General features: G+C 43.0%; 1 protein-coding gene across 1 annotated transcript in view; it reads right to left on the bottom strand.

Annotated features, from left to right (window-relative positions):
• Positions 1–20053, bottom strand: part of pask (PAS domain containing serine/threonine kinase) — a 43559-nt gene extending 23506 nt beyond the window's left edge. Inside the window, exons 1-9 of the mRNA XM_060833962.1 lie at positions 19893–20053; positions 17164–17417; positions 16612–16829; positions 14910–15080; positions 13444–13584; positions 12801–12935; positions 10740–10881; positions 4261–4433; positions 159–330 (exon numbers count right to left, since the gene is read on the bottom strand). Of these exons, the coding sequence (XP_060689945.1) occupies positions 159–330; positions 4261–4433; positions 10740–10881; positions 12801–12935; positions 13444–13584; positions 14910–15080; positions 16612–16829; positions 17164–17380 (1369 nt within the window). The 5' untranslated portion in view covers positions 17381–17417; positions 19893–20053. The remainder of the gene's footprint in view (positions 1–158; positions 331–4260; positions 4434–10739; positions 10882–12800; positions 12936–13443; positions 13585–14909; positions 15081–16611; positions 16830–17163; positions 17418–19892) is intronic.
• Positions 20054–21048: the final 995 nt, after the last annotated feature.

Genomic DNA, 21048 nt, shown 5'->3' on the forward strand with positions numbered 1-21048 from the left:
TGCTACTGTTGGTGCCTTCTTTCTTCCCCATCTACTTAAGACAACTACAGAGATAACTACAGGAGCGAAGCAGGGGGAAAAAAGGCAGGTGCTGACATTAGAAGAACTAGACAGAGGTGAAGCCAAGTCAGGAATTTATTTTGTAATGTTCAACTTACCCTCTACATTGTCAGATAACACCGAGTAACTGTGGCATTCTCCTTCACTTGCCTCACCATTACGACAAACCTCTACTTCCTGACTACAATCATCCAGTAATGGCAATGGTATAAAACCATCATCAATAGGATCCATGTAGTCATAGAAACCAGGAACTAGGAATGTAATATTCTGGAAAATAAAAACACTTCCATCTCAGGACAATCGAATTAAACAATGAATGAATTAAAATCAGATTCTTTACATACCCTAATACAAATAAATTTATTCTTGCAAGAGTCCTGGGTCTACTTTATCAAAATAAATACTAACCCATTTGGGTTAACTACTCTCTTATAAATAGCAGATAATAAAAATTCAAGCAAAACTATTTAATATTTATACATTTATATAACAAAAGTCCACTCTGAAATAAGAAGTGGTCAAGATGGAAAAGCTAAAACAGAAAATTCTACGTTCCCCTGCAATTTATATAAGATCTACAAAATAATTCAACGGCAAAGCTGTAATGTGAGTCTTCACAAAGTAGGGATCAGGAGCCAAACTTTAGGGGCTGTGAGATCCAAGGCAGTAATGATGACCGTGAAGTCCAGACATGGCTACAACAGCTATGCTCCCGCTGAGCGAGCACTGGCTCTCTCAGTTCTCATTTAAGAGGTTTGATAGTTTCCAAGCCTTGCAGTGGAGAAAAAGTTGGGGAAGTATTGCTCTAATGAACATTAAAAAGGAATTATTTGGTTATATTGAACAATATTTTACACAGACTATCATTGTAACAGAGACAGAAGAATAAAAATTAAAAGTTTTGGAAGTTAGCTATTTATTGTACAAAGATTCTACTTGTGTTTTAGCTTATTCATCCCTTGAAATGAATCATGAGTGCTAAAATACCACTTGTGGTAAAGAGACTGGTCTATTTAGTATAACTTATCGACTGTTGTTTTTATTGCTCACTGTTACTGCAAAGCCATCCCTCAATCAGGGATTCAGATTTACCATTTGTTACGTTTGTAAGTATAAAATTAGCGAGACTGAATGCATGGTTTGAAGCATGGTACAGGAGGGAGAGCTTCACATTCTTGAAAGATTGTGACCATTCTGGTGGATAAGGCATTGATTAAAAAGTGAGGAGCTTGCAACTCAACGTAATTGACACTAATATGGAGATTCTAGATGGTTTAAACTAAATTTACAGGGAGATAGATGACAGCATAGAGATGTATCTTATGCCGCTTTCTACATGAACTGAAAATGTTGTCAGCATTTTCAGCAAACCCTCTCTTCTACTGTGCTGTCTGACTTGGAGTCATTACAAATGATCTCACCACGGGAAATGGAGATGAATAGCAGCAACTTTATTAAAAATGCACAAGAAGAAGCAAGCCATTCAGATTGTTGAGTATGCCCCACCATTGAATACGAACATGGGTGTTTGAGCACTTCAATGCCTTTTATCCATACTATTGTTATGGACCAGGCCAGACATCCTCAAAATGTTTTAAGGTGGTAGCTTAGACCCTAACCTTTTCTTATTTTAAGATGTGAAGTGGATATTCCAGGAGTAATGCATCTGGACAAACCACTCAGCTTTAAGCAAAACAGAATTTATTTACACACTACAACTGAAACACGAAAAGAGAATTTAGAATATCTTAACAATTGGAAAACTTAACTGACCCGACATAACAACTTAACCATGGAGCTGTTCCAATCCAGTAACATCCCATAAACCCACCCTTTGGTAAAATGGTAAATCGAAACACAGATTCTTACAAGCAGGAGGAAACAACTCCCAAAAGATATTTCAGGGAGAAATCTCCCCTGCCATTATTAAACTAGACATTTTGGCACCTCTGCCTTTGCGACCTGTCTTGACAAAAAAATACCAAGGACAAAATAACCTTTTTAAAGTGACAGCATCATCACATCATCCTACACCAAATGTAATCAGAACTCTACCAACCTCTACTTTAAACATGCTCAAAGACAAAGCTTCTGTAGCCCCCGGTAGATGGAATTCCAGATTCACAATTCTCGGAGTAAAAAAATTTCTCCTCATCTCAGTTCTACACGGCATTCCTTTCACATTGAAATCGTGCCTTCCTGGTTCTAGACTCCCCAACCAGGGGAAGAAACCTACTTGCATCTATCCTGTCTATCTGCTTAGGTTTCAATGAAATCATCTCTCCTTTACATTCCTGACACTAGCTCCAGGCATGGCAGAAAGGGGAGAAATTGGTGCCCATTTTCCAGGGACCTGAAAATGCTTCTGGATGGGGTGGTGCAGAGGCAGAACTTCTTCATCTCCAAGGAACCCTTAGAAGGCAGTGACCATAACATGATAGAATTTACTCTGCAATTTTAGAACAGGGTCTTTCTCCACTCCAGAGTAAGCACTCTCCAACTCTTCTCGCCAATACCTCTCATTCATTCTGCTATTGTAATCATCACTTATCAAGGCTCACGCTCTCATTTTCACCAATGCCAACAACATCCTTCCCCACTCACTCATCCCTCCCCAACTTCCAACTCACCAACTCTGCATGTTCTCTGTGCTATTTACTCACTCACTTGAGAACTGCCCACCTGCACCAAAAGTAATAGTTGTATTCTGACTTTCACCTCCCAAAATACTCCCTCTTTCTCATTCTAGGAGATAATCAGCCCACAACAGGTTAGAAACAGTCAAGACAGGCCAAAGGCTGCCTAACACAAGTTCCTCACCCGTTATGTGGACAGCATCCTGATTCTGACCATCCCTACTGGCTGACTAACAACGTCCAAGCTCCTGGATTGACATCAGAGACTGCCTTTGATTTACTTGCTGGGATACCCTTAGAGAAGGCTATATCCCTTGACTTGATTGAGGCCTAATGACAGCCATGAGGTTCTTGCTTTTGTCTGTGCTAAATAGCATGGCAATACAGAGAAATAGGAGCCCAGTGGCAGGGAAGGCAAGGCAATACAGTACAATTTACTGCAATGCAACACAACGAAGCTGAGAGTATCCAGATAGACTCAGAGTAAATGATCACTATGACAGTGAGCAAAGAGCCCAGAGATGCAACTTATGGTTCAGTTTATGAGCTGGGTGTGTGTCCCAGAGTGCAATGCCCTCTGCTGCAGCACTACAACAATAGTTGCCAATCTAATATGGAAGTGCGTGGAAGTGCATATGAGGTGTGCCATGAAGGATCTTAGATGGTGGACACATATCTGAATCCAATACCCATGAAAGGGGAGTGATGAATGGCCGGTGCCCATGGAATGTATCCTGAGATGTTGATGTTCAGGCTCCAACATGGAAGTCCTTCACAGCAAACACAGAACTGAAATCATGGAGTCACTGAGCATGGAAAGCACCCTTCAATCCAACCAGTCCATGCCAACCCTAATCCCAAACTAATCCTGCCTCTGCTTGGCCTATGTCCTTCCACACATTCCTTATTAATGAACTTACCTAAAATGTCTTTTAAATTTGCAACTGTACTGCACCCACCACTTCTCTGTAAGTTCATTCTACAGACAAACCACTCTCTGTATTAAAAAAAAATTGCCCCTTTCTAAAAAATCTTTCTCCTCTCACCTTAAAAATATGCCCTCTTGTTTTGAAATTCCCCACCCTAGGAAAATGACAGCAACATTCACTTACCTAAACCCCAAATCAGCAAGTACCAACTCCATGTTGAGAATTCTCAACAACCAGTTTGTTTGGGAAGACAGGAAGTCAAATGTTCATGAGGCAAGTTATGCCATTAATTAGGTATTTAACAAGCAATAATCCCTTTCTTGGCAACTCCCCATTGCCTAGTGGGCAACTTGTGCAAAGCATAAAACATAGCATGAGGTGATCCTGAAACTGAGATAGGCCTTGCCAGATTTCTCTAACAATTCTGGCATAAGTCTCAACATAGCCCTAGTTGCTCAGATTCGATAATATTCTGTCCTCAGTCAGTTAAAAGGGAATGGGATTAGAGGAAACTGCTCTCATTTACAAGCTAGCACAGGTATGATCAACTAGATGTATGGTCAACCTCTGGTATAATTGCCGATACTAGCCCTTACATGCATCACTAATGCAACAGATTTTTACCAGCTTACCTTGCCCTGTAATTCTCTGCTCTCGTATCCAAACAGCATCAGTGCAAAGTTATTATTCAAACTGTGAATTGTTCCATCTGGCAGAAGAGTGATCAGTCCACTGATGGTAGTGAAAACCCACACAACTCCCGAGAAAACCACTTTCTGATTCACATCATCTTCCACAGATACATCTGGGAGAGAAAAAAAAAACAATCTTTTCACACAGTTATTACAGAATCATTAGAGGGTTGAAAAGCATTTCAGTATTGAACAAATCAGTATCAAAGCATCCAGTCTCAGGGAAAAATTCATCATTCAAAATTTATTCAGTGCTGATTGCATTGCTGCACTGTCTGCTTTCTAATACCAGGCTCTGCTAAGGAAGTGAATTGAATCTGGAACATCTTGATCCCACTCTGAGTGCAAGACCACAAATGCTGACAGCAATTTGATCCTAAATTGACAACTTCATTCTTCCACAACAGGATGACTGTTTTGAGAAGTGGAAAAGTTGATGTTGCATTAGCATTTAACGGCTGGTTTCGAACCACAGAGCAGAGAGGTAATTATTGCACATCCAGCTTGGTATACTTTAATTTACTGACATGCAATAGTGGTGTGGATGCAGTTAGAGATGAGTCATTATACGCACTATACCCCAGCAGTACAGAATGATGAATGGATAGCTCGGAAATACAAATGGAGGTTGGCAAAAACTCCAGTCAGTAAGGGGTTAGGTCAAAATATCACTAGGGTTGGGGTTAATGTGGAATCAAAAGAAAAATGGAAGGAGTCAGTGATGGCAGGAAACTGATCAGCACATGGAAGCAAGAATTAGTAAGGATGGATATGGCCAGTAGGGAAAGAAGCTGCATTTTCCCATCACCTGCCATCAAAATATCTTGCAAAACCCACTTCAAACCATATCATCTCCCAGCTAAGACAAAAGAAAAGCACAGAATGAAAAGAGATAAACAGATGAGCAAAGAGAAAAGAATAACAAAAAGACAAAATTAGAATTTGAACTGCAAGTATGCCTGTTGGCAATTACATAACTTCTTTGATAGTTGTAAGAACCTATCTAGGTCACGAATGCCCTTTGCGCAGCACAGCGGCTCAGTGGTTAGCATTGCTGCTTTACGCTCCAGGGACCCAGGTTTGATTCCAGCCTCAGGCAACCATGTGTGGACTTTGCATTTCTCCCCACATCTGTGTGGGTTTCCACTGGGTGCTCCAGATTTTTCTCTAAGATGTTCAGGTTTGGTGGATTGGCCATATTATATTGCCCATAGTGTCCAGGGGTGTGCAGGCTATGTGGATTAGCTATGACTTAGGGAAGACAATCTGCCATCCTTACCTGGCCTGGCCTACATTTGACTCCAGACCCACTGCAATGTGGCTATTTCTTAAATTGTTGTCTGGGTTATAAGGGATGGGCAATAAATGTTGACCTAACCAGAGCTGCACAACTCATTTTAATTTTTTTTAAATTCAATCAAGAGACAGATAAAAAATCAAGATGATGAGAAGTTTGGGTAAGAGATAACTGCTTTCACTAGGAGTAGTTTTTGAGAAACCAGAGGACTCAGTTTTAAAGTATTGCTGAAGAAAGAGAGGGGAGATAAGGATTTTTTAAAAATAATGAATGCAAATTATGGCAATTTAAAATACAGAAATGGTGGACAACTGTAATTTTCAAGAGTCAGATAAATTCTTCAAGGAGCTAACTAGCAGAGCTCTTTCATAAGCCATTATGAATTATCCAAGCCCTTTCTCTCCAATGTATGGTTCTATTACACCACTGTAAGCAAAAAGAATCACTGTAGTTCTGACATATTGCAAAGCAAATTTGGATGGCACATGGAAAAGCTCCAATGAACATTTGGAAGTGAAGAATACAAAACATCAGCAAATATATTGAGTTGGTTTCGTATCATTTTGTAATTTGCATATATGAAGAGCCCCAGGCACCCCACAAAACCCTCAATCACCCACAGTCACATAACCACATGGGAGGAAGGTAAAAAGCAAGAGGGGAATTAACGCTGCTTATTATGTAACACAACAAATGTGAAAAATTTAACTCTCAGGAACTCCTTTTTAACCACATTGTGTTGATTGTCTCTAATCCCATCAGCCGCATTAAGCCAGTGGTTCCCAAACTTTAGTCTCCAGTGGGATCACAGAAGTCAAATATGGAGTTACGAACCTCTGAGAAGCAATTGCAACTGTGGACAGATGAGAGGGTGGGACTGTCACCCACTGGATCAATTGTGCCCAACAGCTCAAAGTGCTCTTCAACTTCAGAAAACACTTTTGGTGGTGGGCCTGGGTTGTGTGTGCTGCAAACAGACACAGTAAGAGACCGGCAAAGACACTTGCGCCTGGAGTACAGAAAAGTAATGAGATAATAGGAGACCAGCAGTCTTTCAAACTTCACTGCATTGCTATATTTAGCATAGATTGAGGACTGGCTAACTAATAGAAGACAGGTTTGGGCAAGAGGGGCTTCCTCAGGGTGACAACCTGTACCACAGGGATGAGTGCTGGACCGACAGTTACTTACAACATAAATTAATGATTTGGATGCAAGAAGTGAACGCACTATCGCCAAGTCTCCAGATGAAACAAGACAGTGGTGAGAATGACACAAAGAGTCCATAAAGGCATATAGGCATTTGGGGCAGTACAGTAATCAGGACTCCCACCCACCATCCGAGGACCCCTTCGCCCACCTCTAACACACTCCATCCATCTGGACACCCCGTGCTGGCCTATTACCCGCCCTCAATCTCATTTCCAACTGCTGCCGAGACATTAACTGCCTCAACCTGTCTACCCTCCTCCCCGCCAACCTCTCACCCTCACAATGCACAGCCCACCATTCCCTCCGTTCCAATCCCAACCTCACCATCAAACCATCATAAAGGGGGTGCAGTGGTAGTTTGGGGCACTGACCTCTACACCGCTGAAGCCAGACGCCAACTCGTAGACACCTCCTCCTACCACCCCCTCGACCATGATCCCACCCCCCATCACCAAACCATCATCTCCCAGACCATACAGAACCTCATCGTCTCAGGAGATCTCCCACCCACAGCTTCCAACCTCGTAGTCCGGGAACCCCGCACCTGCCCAATTCTACCTCTTTCTCAAGATCACAAGCCTGACCAACCCAGCCAACCCATTGTCTCAGCATGCTCCTGCCCCACCGAACTCATCTCCACCTATTTCGATACTGCCCTATCTCCCCAGTCCAGGAACTCCCCACATATGTTCGAGACACCACCCATACCCTCCACCTCCTCCAAGACTTCCATTTCCCTGGCCCCAATGCTTCATCTTCACCATGGACATCCAATCCCTCTACACCTCCATCCGCCATGACCAGGGCCTCCACACCCTCCATTTCTTTCTCTACCAACATCCCCAACAGTACCCTTCCACCGACACTCTCATTCGTTTGGCTGAACTGGTCCTCACCCTTAACAATTTCTCCTTCGAATCCTCCCACTTCCTCCAGACCAAAGGGGTAACCATGGGCAACTGCATGGGCTCCAGTTATGCCGTCTCTTTGTCGGCTAGGTATAACATGTAGTTACACCGGCACCACTCCCCACCTCTTCCTTCAATACATTGATGACTGCATTGGTGCTACCTCGGGCTCCCACGAGGAGGTTGAACAGTTCATCAACTTCACCAACATATTCCACCCCAACCTTAAATTCACCTGGACAATCTCTGACACCTCCCTCCCCTTCCTGGACCTCTCCATCTGCATTAATGACGACTGACTTGACACTGACATTTTTTTACAAACCCACTGACTTCCACAGCTACCTGGATTACATCTCTTCCCACCCTACCTCCTGCAAAAATGCCATGCCATATTCCCAATTCCTCCGCGTCCACCGTATCTACTCCCAGGAGGATCAGTTCCACCACAGAACACATCAGATAACCTCCTTATTTAGACACTGCAATTTCCCTTCCCACGTGGTTGAAGATGCCCTCCAACACATCTCATCCATGTCCTGCACCTCTGCCCTCAAACCCCACCCCTCCAACCGCAACAAGGACAGAACCCCCCTGGTGCTCACCTTCCACCCTACCAACCTTCGCATAAACTGCATCATCCGCCGACATTTCTGCCACCTCCAAATGGACCCCACCACCATAGATATATTTCCCCACCCCTTTCCACTTTCTGCAAAGACCGTTCCCTCTGTGACTACCTGGTCAGGTCCATGCCCCCAACAACCCACCCTCCCCTCCTGGCACCTTCCCCTGCCACAGCAGGAATTGCAAAACCTGCGCCCACACCTCCTCCCTCACCTCCATTTCAAGGCCCCAGAGGAGCCTTCCACATCCATCAAAGTTTCAACCTGTACCTGTTGCTCCCGATGCAGTCTCCTCTACACTGGGGAGATTGGATGCTTCCTCACACAGCACTTTAGGGAACATCTCTGGGACACCTGCACCAATCAACCTCACCGCCCCGAGGCCCAACATTTCAACTCCCCATCCCACTCTGCCAAGGACATGCAAGTCCTGGACCTCCTCCACCACCACTCCCTCACCACCCAACGCCTGTAGGAAGAACGCCTTATCTTCTGCCTCAGAACACTTCCACCCCAGTGCATCAATGTGGACTTCAACAGTTTCCTCATTTCCCCTCACCCCACCTTACCCCCAGTTCCAATCTTCCAGTTCAGCACTATCCTCATGACCTGTCCTGCTTGCCAATCTCCCTTCCCACCTATCCACTCCATTCTCTCCTCTGGCCTATGACCTCCATCCCCACCCCTATCCACCCATTGTATTTTTTGCTTCCTTCTCCCCTGCCCCAGCCCCACCCCCCGCTCCCCTCCCCATTTATCTCTTCACCCTTAAGGCTCCCTGCCTCCATTCCAGATGAAGTGTTTTTGCCCGAAACGTCGATTTTCCTGCTCCTCAGATGCTGCCTGACCTGTTGTGCTTTTCCAGCACCACTTTAGTCTAGACCCTGGTTTCCAGCATCTGCAGTCCTCACTTTTGCCCAGTAACTAACACTGCTTCCTCTCGGTACCAGGTTCAATTCCAGCCCTGGGTGACTGTCAGATTTTCACAGTGTCTGCATGGGTTTTCTCCGGGTGCTCCGGTTTCCTTCCACAGTCAAAGAATGTGCAGGTTAGGTGGATTGGCCATGCTTATTGCCCCGTAGTATCCAGGGATGTGTGGGCTAGGTGTATTAGTTATGGTAAATGCAGAGTTGTAAGCATTTGAGATCAGGGTGGGATGTTCAGATGGACCAAATGGCCTTGATCTGCATTGCAAAGATTCTATGAATTCTATGACTCTGTGAACATGTTAAGCGATTATGCAAATATTTGGCAGATGGAATAAAATGTCAGAAATGTTAGGTTATGCACTTCGGCAGGAAGAAGTGAGGAAATTAATGTTATTAATGAAGAAAGACTGCAATAAACTGCAGCACAAAGAGATTTTGGAACCTTCCTGCATAAATCTCAAAAATTCAAATTCAGCAAGTAATAAGGCAGGCAAATGGAATGTTGACTTTTATTTTGAAAGGCATGGAATAGGAAAAAGGGAAGTCTTGACAAAAACTATGCAAGACACTTGCTAAACATCTCCAGGAATATTGTAAAAACAGCTTTGATCCCCTTAACCAAAAATGCACTGGCACTTGAGGCCATCCAAAGCTTCATTAGGTTGAAACCAGATACGGAAAGATTTTCTTATGTGATGGTGAGTAGACAGGGCCTAAACACGTTGAAGTTTATAAAAATAAGATGTGACTTCACTGAAAGATTATGGGTCTTGATAAGGTAGATACTGAGAGGTTGTTTCTCTTTTTGTGTGAGACTCTAAAATCAGAGGAGACAAACACAGTGTAAGGTATTGCCCAGTAAGGACAAAGATGAGGGGGAACTCCTTTCTGAGAGGGTACTGAATCTGTGAAATTCTTTACGACAGATGTCTGTCAAAACTGGGTAGTTTAGTATATTAAAGACTGAGATAGATCAGTCAGGGTGATGGGAAACGGAGCAGAGTTGAGGAACATTAAATCAGTCATGATCGCATTAAGAGGTGAAACATACTTGATGATCCAAATGGCCTACTTCTGCTGCTATGTAGTATGATAACTGTTGTTAAAAAGATGCCCTGATTTCTAGAACTCCAAGAAAAGGTTTCCATCTGAAAAACTGCTCATCTTATTGCTTCACAGATATCATGGTTAGCTGATTGTTTAGTGTTTGTTTTGGTTTCAGCTTTTCAAAATCAGCAGATTGTATTTTTGACACAAGGTCTACTTTAGAAACTTCAAGAGTTAACAACAGGGTATTTTCATCTCTAAAGTAAAATTCACTTTCACAACAACAAATTATATCACAACTCACACCAATCAAAGGTTTGCTCAGTATTAACTGTTCCCTTCGACATTTATTTTTTCCTAAGGCAAGTTAAGGCTACAAAACGAGAGCTATTCACTGTACCTGCATAACTGAGATCTGGTGGATGAGGAGGTTGATGGCCTTCACTGCTTGGCCCCTGCAGGCCTTTATCATTCAGTTTAATGCTGAGAGGAAAAGTAGTGCCACCTTTTGTTCTGCCAGCTGCACGCTGAATTTTCAAATTCTGAAAGAAGAGGTAAACTGTAAAAAGTAACAAACATCTAACAAAGACTTCAAAAACATCCCTACCACCTCCTTCAACCATTGGTAAACTACTATCCTATGCCTCCATCTGTATTGTAACATGATTTTTTGCAGCTAATACACAATGTTGGAGTTCTATGGAAATGTTAATGAGCATACAGTACTGACTTTGTTAACTATTGAGATGCACAAACGTTTCTCATGCACATAAATAAGTGCCCTTGTTTTCTTGATTATATGTTGAAGATTTTTGTCTAAATCCAGTGTCCAAAGACAAGATCAAGCAATTCAACCAAATACAAATATCTAAAACTTGGTTAAACATGTTTGATTTTTCAGCTCAATAAAGTTGTTATTTAACATTTGGCATCAGTTGTTTCCTGGAAAGTATTTCTTGTCCTACTTGGTTTAAAGTTTACCTCCCTAAATGAGAACAGTAGCCTAGATAAATTCCTTCTACATTGAAAATAGGAAAAGAAAGACCATACAAAAATACACAGTTCAATGTGGTCAGGACTGTCTGTCATTTCATACTTAAGAAAGCTTTAAGATTAAAAAACTCTAAACCCAAAATGAGCCATATGGAGTAAAAGAAAATGAACAATTACAGTTCTGCAATAAATAGAACAACTGCTTATCTTGTATCTAGCTCTCCACTGGTCTTCCATTCTGTTTCTTTATTTACTTCCCGTTTTTCTTTGTCTCCACATAGGTTTTGTATGTTGAAACTGGATCTTTTCCTCAAGTTCGACATCTTTAGCGCACAGTAAACACAAGCAAGTTGTAGATCATACAACTGTAATGAGTCTTCATTTCATTGCTATTTTAGGGAAATTGGGCAAATCCAGGAGGGATTGTCAGACAGGATAAGGTCATTCAAGTCCTCTAGTCCACTGTTCAATTAGAGCAGAGTTGGTTTGTACCTTAACCACCATCTCTCCATCTTAGTTCCATATCTCTCAATACTCTTACCTATCAAAAACCTAACTCTGTTTGAAATTATCAACTGAATACCAAACTTGAGAAAACCCCAGACATCCATAATGCTGTGTGGATAAGTGCTTCCTGCAATCACCCCAAATCTTCTAACTTTGTTAATGTCACGTTCCCATGCACTGAAACAGTTTTTCTCTATTAACATATCAAGTCTTTTAATGAACTTTCCACATTCAAGGGCATGCAGTGCTCCCACCGCTGAATATAAATGTAATAGTTCCTTCTGCTTTAAATTCTTGTCCTTTAAACAAGGCCTTTATGAGCTTTAGGAGCTGTCCCACCAGCTGTGAGGAATTTCTGGGCTTGAACCCTGAAATCGCTATACTCATTTACACTTTCTGAACTCCATCCTATAGTCTTGTGCACTCAGCTAACTACTCGTATCCATTTGCAATCCTCTGTTCTAATCTATACTAATTTATTGTTTGATCTAAAGCCATTGTCAGAAATTTCTATCTAATGTTCTTCTGTCACACAAGTCATTTTCTTCATACAACGATAAGCTGTAGCAATGGTACAGATCTCTGGAGACATTAGCTGCATCCTAACAATCAGGATACATACGCAGCATCCTTTTTCTCCATCTGCTACCTTCTGTAGGTACAGATATACTGTAGGTAATCTAATCTAAACAAATCCTTATTCAACCCAACAGGTGAGCTTTAATATTATGAATTTTCATATTTGAAGTCTCTGTTCATCTTGTTGAAAGTCTTTGGGACATCCACGTAAACAAAGGTGCCCAAACAGACTGCATAGAACACTGCTTCAATAAATAGAAATGCATCTTTAAGTTAACATGTACTTAATGTGTACACCCCTCCCTGTATTTTAAGGAAGCTGTTAGAAGCCTTCCATCCTTCTCGTCTTACTTTACAACACCCACATTCAGCATTCTCAAACCTTTGGTATCTTTGTGCAAGATGAGGGTATCTTTATTGAAGGAATAAGATCAGTTATTGCAAAGTCTATTATTTCATCTGTAGATGTGTATCCATGGAGATAAGCAAACGATGCATCACAGGATACAATTCTTCCCTAAAGAAAGAAACAATAATGTCAACGTGAAATAATCAAAGTGTGTGTGGAACAGGCATGCATTTTAGCATCCATAACATGGAATACATAGGGCAGGATGGACAATAACAGTACAAGAGTCTGGAAATTCTTATTTTGAAATCCCTCCACGAGTTCCTTCAGCCCTACAATTCTCCAAAATATCTCTACTCTCAATTATGATATCTTACAGGTGAATTTAAACTGTTCCAATAATCAGTGCCCTTAACTTCAACTACCATTTTAAAATTCCTTTCTAAAATATTTCAGTCTACCTGTATTTCCTCCCAAAGACATTCCTTAAACCTAACCTCTTTGACCAAGATTTTAATCACTTGCTCTAATATCTCCATATGTTAACTTGGTGACAAACTTTCTTTGATGATGCCTGCGAATTGCTTTGGGATTTTTACCACATTAAAAAATGCTACATAAATGAAGTTGTTCAACTTCACGTTGAGGCACACAACAACTACACATATGTACTCACACTGCCTGTGAATGTGACAGAGGCAGTAAGTCGCTCTACAGGTTCCATCACCACAACACAGCACTGCCTGTCTTCACCAGTCATGCGCTTCATCCAGACTGATACAGGGATCTCCACTCCACTGCTACTAATAATGTCAATCTATAAATAAGAACACAAGCCATGGCAAGAAAACTGGAAGGGAGTTTATTAAAAAGATACAATGCAAACAATTGTTTGTTTATGTCGTTTGAGTTGGTGGGGAGAATCCCAATAATGAGTCTCTTTATGTTACATACCAGGAAGCAGCAGCTTGCTCTTGGATAATGACTTTCTAAAATAATGTGCAATAAAAGTTCAAAGTGCCATTCCACTTGTCCCTTCCCATCCTGAGCAAATGCAGGTTGATTTTATGTTAATCCTCTTCCTTCAGTACTGGGTTTAACATACATTGTGGGAAAATGTATATTATTTAAATAAAGAGCAATGGCAAAATGTTTTTTGTCTGTAGGATGAAGTACAGATTGAAGGTTACACAAACAGAGATAGGTAAGTAGGTTGGAAAGAGGACATTAGGAGGGCACAAAGTGAGTGGGCAAAGATATGAAAAATGGAGAATAATGTGGGAAAGTGTGATTGTCCATTTTGACAGGAAGAATCTAAAATATTGTTTAAATAAGGAGAGATTGCAGAGCATTGGATAGAGAGATCCTGTATCTCATTACATATGAATCACAAAAAGCTACTGCACAAGTACAGTTAATAATTAGGAAAGCTGAGATAATGTTATTGTTTATTGCAAGGTGAATTGAAAACAAAAGCATGGAGGTATTGCTTCAGGTATTCAAGGCACTGGCAAGACTGCATCTGAAATATTACACACAGTATCGGTGACATTATCCAAGGAATAACATAAATGTATTATTGGAGAGAGATCAGATATTACTTGCTAGACTAATCCCTGGAATTGGTACCCTGGTGGATGGATGATCACAAATAGTTGGCTTACGAGGAATGGTTGGACAGGTCAGGCTTTGTTTCTGACAAAGTTTAGGAGAGAGGGGACACAATTGAAATACACGAAGTCCTAGAAGGTCTTGACAGGGTACAGAAGCGGTTTCTTTTTGTGGGACAATCTGGAACTGAGGTCAATGTTTTAAAAATCAGGCGTCAGCCATTTGAAACAGAGAGAAGGTGAAATGTTTTCTCTGAGGCCCTTGAGTGTTTGGAAATCTCTTCCTGAAAAGGTGGTGGAAGCAGTGTCTTTGAATATTTTTAACGCCAGGGTTGATAGATTTTTGACACTCATACTTTCAGATTATGAGGCGAGGTGAGCTTTTATGTATGTTTGGTTTAATTAGCAGAAGGGTCCACTGCCATCTCATAACAGTAGCCAACTTTGCACCTTCAACACAAATAACTCATCAAGAGCAAGACAACAGAAACATGGAGAGACATCCATTCATTGTGCTGATTTGGTCACATACCACTTTTCCAGAGATAGTCACAACTCGTCCATCAAGTTCTGGATGTTCTTCATTCAGCACCTCTTCCAGCTCATGACTGGACTTTGACACGAGTAACGACAACTTCTGACCAATTAGCTCTTTGCTACTGTAACAAAGCAGCTTACAAGCCATGTCATTGGCCACTAATATCTGTTGAAACATAGAGAAACAGCAAACAAAATCAGAATGATAAGAAGTGTCAGATAGAAAATCACCAGTGTTTCACGAAGGCATCATATCATTTCGTGAAACAGATGTAGAAGACTACATAATTGGAGTTTTTGCTCCAATTGTTCTAACAGGCCACTGTTCTAACAGGTCAACTAAACAGATGGGGAACAAAATGGGTTAGATAGCAGGGAAAGGAAAGAAATGTTGTACAGTCATCAAGAAGAGTACAACATTTCTTGGCTTAAAAACTGGGTGGCAGTAGAAGACTTTTTTTAAAAATTCACTTGTGGAATGTGAGCATAACTGACTGGTCAACATTCATTGCCCAACCCTAGTTGCACTTGAGAAGGTGGTCGAGGGCTACCTTCTTGAACTGCTGTAGTTCATTTGGTGAAGGTAGGTCCACAAAGTCCTTAGGGAGGGAGTTCTAGGATTTTGAACCAGCAACACTGAAGAAATGGTAAGATATTTTCAAGTCAGCATAGTCAGTGGCTTGGAGAACATCTTGCAGGGCTGGTGTTCCCAGGTATCTGCTGCTCTTTTCCTTACAGATAGAAGTGGCTGCAGATTTGGAAGTGCTGTCCAAGGATCTTTTGTAAATTTCAGCAGTGCATCTTGTAGATAGTAGACACTGCTGCTATTGAGTGACGGTGGTGTAGGGAATTGATGCTTGTGGATTGAATGCCTATCAAGTGAGCTGCTTTGTCCTGGACGGTGTCAAACTTTTTGAGTGTTGTTAAAAGTACACTCATCCAGGCAAGTGGACAGCATTCCAACACTCCTGACTTACACTTCATTGACAGTGGACAGGCTTTGGCAAGTCAGTATGTGACTTTCTTGTCACAATATTCCAAGCCACTAACTTGCTCTTCCAGTCACTGTATTTATATGGTGAGTCCAGTTGAGTTTCTGGTCAATGGTAACCTGGACATCACTCAGTTGAGGCAAGTGAATCTTAACAGTATTTCAGACATGGCACATTGGAATAAGCATTCCCAGCTCAGGCTGTAAAAAGCATGAAAACAAGATTTGAATTTGACTTGAATCTCAATTAGAATGTCCACAATATACCAGGAGCACGTGCAGGATTTAGCCCAATAAGATAGAATAAGCACAATTTGCTGTTTTAGATAGTAGCAAAGTAGCAAGACAGAAATTTCATCATTAAACACACCTGCGAGTGTATTTTATGAATAAATTGGCCCAAATACCTAAGAAATCCTAAGATAAAAGTTAGCATTGAACAATACCATCCTCTCTCAGAAAAGTACAACTTGACAATGTAAACATTAGATCCTTTTCTGTGTTGCCACTTTCACAAAACCACACAAAGTCTCCTCAGGATTATGCACATTTAACCTTCTGCAAATACAATGTGGCTCTACCTCTTCCATTCCCTAGCCCAAACCACATTTTCTTAACTTGTTTGAAACTGGTTTCTCCAAGCTATATGTAGTAAATATATGCCAAATGTGTCTAGTAGGCTGAAAGATCAGGGTCTATCTTATACCTCTGTAGTCAGGCCATCAATTGTAAGGATAGCTTTGTTTGGGTTGCGCACGGCAGCAGGTAGGGTAGAATTGCCATCGCTTCCGAGAAGATTCCAAAAGTTGCTTGATATATTAGAAGCTGACCCAGGCCCAGGGCAAGAAATGGAACCACTGAGATCAGTCACGAGAAGGTTTCGGGAGGCCACAGAGGAATAACTGTAGGAGTTCAGAGATTCTCCTGTTGGAAGCAATGAATAATCAGTAAGGTCAAGCCAAACTTGGTCACCTTCTAACTTCAAAAGATTTTGGGTTAAACAGTTAAAATGCACTAAAACCTAAACATATGGTCAAAGATTACCATGTAGTCTGAAACTTCATTGTAATCCATCACCTAAATTTGAAGGCAAACAACACTATCCAGTACCACAGCAGAATTCTGCAATGGTGCAAACTTATTAATGGGTCAATCTACATTTCAATTCTTCTCAATTGTTGCAAATTGCAATTAAAGTTTGAGCGTTCCCAACAGAAAAATTCTTCCAGCACACACTACAACAATTGGAAAATGTTACCTGTGAAAGATTCCAAGTTCCAGTGGGTGCCTGGAGGTACCTTCCGCAGTGCAGGCTTTGCTAAGCGTGGAAATGTTTTGCTGAAGTCAAAAGAATCGTTTAACTTCTTTTCAAGACCAAACAGTGCTGCCCTCATTCTCTTGCCTTTCTCCAAACTATCACATGGGGATAAAGCTCTAAATTTACGATCCAAGGAGCCCAAGAGTCGTGACTCCATGTTTAGCGCTTACACAGTAAATTACGTGACCATTCACCTGACAAAGAGATAAAGGACAGTCAGAAAAAAAATAGAAACACAGCAACTGTTCATAATATTTTGGTCACTATTCCAAATTTGCAATGCAGAATCAGTATTAGAAAAGTACCAAGTACCAAAAGAGCCGGCAGTGAAAGACCAGGCAGAAGAAGTACAACTTTACCCACCTTAAAATTGCTACTGTATTTTTTTGATAAAGCAAATCGGAAATGTGGCAAACTTGCAATTTTTGAGAAGATTTGTAGCTCAGATTGATGTTCAGGTTGTAAGTTAGCTCGCTGAGGGGAAGATTTGTTTTCAGACATTTTGTCACCATGCTAGGTAACACCATCAGTGAGCCTCCATTGAAGCGTCGTGTTCTGTCCCGCTTTGCTATTTATGTGTCTTGGTCTGTTGTGGTGGACGACATCACTCTTGGTTCTTTTTCTGATAGATTGATAAATAGGTTCCAAATTGATGTGTTTGTTGATGAAGTTCGGGTTTGAACGCCTGGCCTCTAGGAATTCCCATGCGTGTCTTTGTTTAGCCTATCCCAGGATGGATATCCCACAACCCACTTCACCTTCAATGACAAGACCTACAGACAACTCAATGGCCCACCCACGGGATCACAAATATCAGGATTCTTGGCAGAACTCCATCAACAAACACATTTATTTGGACCCTATTGACTAACGTGTCAGAAAAAGAATCAGAAGTGATATCACCCATCACAACAGACCAAGACACAAATAGAAAACATGACAGAACACCAGCACTTCAAACGGAGGCTCACTGATGATGTCACCTCGGATGGTGACAAAATATCTGAAAACAAATCTTCAAGCTCAGTAAGCAAACTTACAACACATGGCAAACTGTTAGTGAAACTAAAAATTAACCATTCAGATCATTCACACATATCCTGACTGAAGATCACATTATTGGCACAAACTTTCAGAGGTGTTGTATTAACAAACGTTGTCAGAGTCAGAGTTATACAGCATAGTCATAGACCCTCCAGTCCAACTCATCCATGCCGACCCAGATAATCTAAATTGATCTAGTCCCATTTGCTAGTATTTGGCCTATAACCCTCTAAACCTTTCCTATTCGAGCATCAATTCCAGATGTCTTTTAAATGACATAATTAAACCTGCCTGCACCACCTCCTCTGACAGCTCATTCCATAGACATACCACGCTCTGCATGAAAAGGTTGCCCCTCAGATCCTTTTAAAATCTTTCCCCTCTCACCTTAAACCTGCACCCTTAGTCTTGTACCCTGGAATAAAGATCTCGGCCAATCACCCTATCCATACCCCCCATTATTTTATAACCCCTCTAAGGTCACCCCTCTGCATCTGACGCTCCAGGGAAAAAAAGCCCCATCCGATTCAGCCTCTCCCTATGGTTCAAATCCTTCGTTTCCATTAACATCTTTGTAACCTTTCCTGAACCCTTTCAAGTTCAACAACATATTTCAAAAAGCAGGGAGACCAGAATTGAATGCAACAGTGAAGGAATGGCAACTTGATTCCATGTCAGTATGTGTCTTAAGAAGGGAATCACCTGAGTCATATCTTAAAAACGAATATTTTTAAGAATCATTAGAATTTATAATATATCCAATTTCAGATCATGATAACTTTGTAGAGCAATGTGCCCTAGTTGAAGGGATGCAACTCTGTTGTAGCAACAGCAAAAGATTAGCTACAGTGTCAGAAGCCTTTGCTGCTAATGTGAATCACTTAAAAGAAGCAAAACTAAATCAAGTCCTATTCATCTGAATTGTTTTCATATCTGTCTCACTGTTAAGAAACTTTCCACCATTCCAATCTGTTTTCCAGTGTTTTCTTTCCTCTTCTGAAAATCTCACTACTGGCAACAGTTCAACTTTAGAGTGTCTTTCACCATTTGCCAATGTGTATTCAATGGGGGGGGGAGAACCTCAGTAGGGGAGTGATCCTCCAGGGGGGATGAGGTTGTTCCGTCAGGGGGAATGGTGGGGGGAAGTGATCCTTCAGGGGGGATGGGGGAGGAAGAGTGATTCTTTAGGGGGATGGGGGGGGTGGGGGAGTGATACTTCAGGGGGAATGGGGGGGGAATGATCCTTCAAGGGGGGGTTGGGAGGGGAGTGATCCTTCAGGGGGGTTGGGGGGATTGGGAATGATACTTCAGGGGGGGATGGGTGGGGGGGGCGGGGAAGTGATCCTTCAGGTGGGATGGGGGGGCGTGGAGGTGATGCTTCGGGGGGAAGGGGGGGGAAGTGATCCTTCAGGGGGTGGGGGTGGGTGATTTTTCAGGGGGGAATGGGGGGGGGGAAAGAGTGATCCTTCGGGGGGGAATGGGTGGCAGGCGTTTGATCCTTCAGGAGTGTTGGGGGAATAATCCTTCAGGGGGTTGGGGAGTAATCCTTCGGGGGGGGGAGGGAAGGGGTGAGGAGTGATCCTTCAGGGGGGTTTGGGAGGGGAGTGATCCTTTAGATTACTTACAGTAGTGGAAACAGGCCCTTCGGCCCAACAAGTCCACACCGACCCGCCGAAGCGCAATCCACCCATACCCCTACATATACCCCTTACCTAACACTACAGGCAATTTATCGTGGCCAATTCACCTGACCCTCACATCTTTGGACTGTGGGAGGAAACCGGAGCAAACGGAGGAAACCCACGCAGACACGGGGAGAATGTGCAAACTCCACACAGTCAGTCGCCTGAGGCGGGAATTGAACCCAGGTCCCTGGCGCTGTGAGGCAGCAGTGCTAACCACTGTGCCACCGTGCCACCCTTTAGGTGGGATGGGGGGGGGGTGGGAGTGATACTTCAAGGGGGTGTGGGGGGTGGAGTGATTCTTCGGGGAGGGGTGGGAAGAGTGATCCTTCGGGGGGGGTTGGGAGGGGGAGTGGTCCTTCAAGGGGTTAGGGGGGAACTGAACCTTTAGGGGATTGTGTGTGGGGGGGAGGGGAAGTGATCCTTCGGGGGTGGGGGGGGGAGGAATGATCCTTCAGGGGAGTGGGAGGGGGGGGAAGTGATCCTTCGGGGGGGGGGGATGGGGTGGGAGGAGTGATTCTTTAGGTGGGGATGGGGGATCGGGGGGGGAGTGATCCTTCAGAGGGGATTGGGGGGAGTCATCCTTCGGGGGGAGATGGAGGGCGCAAGTGATCCTTCAGGGGTGTTAGGGGGGTATAATCCTTCAGGGGGGGTTGGGGGGAGGTGATCCTTCAGGGGGAATTGGGGGGGGGTGGGAGTAATCCTTCACGGGGTTGATTGTCGGCAAGTGTTCCTTCAGGAGAATGGGGGGGCGGGGGGGCGGCAGGAGTGATCCTCGAGGGGTTGGGTGGAGCGAGTGATCCTTCAGGGGGGGAATGGGGCTGGGGAGGGGAGTGATCCTTCCGGGGAATGGGGGTGGGATGGGGAGTGACCCTTCAGGGGGTGGGGGGGGGAGGAGTGATCTTTTAGGGGGAGTGGGGAGTGATCCTTTAGGGGAGAATGGGGGCGCGGGGGAAGTGTTCTTTCGGGGGGTTGGATGCGGAGTGGGCGGAGGGGGGGACTGATCCTTTGGGGGGGTTGGGGGGGGGAGTGATCCTTCAGGGGAGATTGGGGGGGGCTGATCCTTCAGGGGGGGTTTTGGGGGAGGGGTACCAATCCT

This window comes from Hemiscyllium ocellatum, chromosome 13 (assembly GCF_020745735.1).
Source record: "Hemiscyllium ocellatum isolate sHemOce1 chromosome 13, sHemOce1.pat.X.cur, whole genome shotgun sequence".
Taxonomy (NCBI): Eukaryota; Metazoa; Chordata; class Chondrichthyes; order Orectolobiformes; family Hemiscylliidae; genus Hemiscyllium; species Hemiscyllium ocellatum.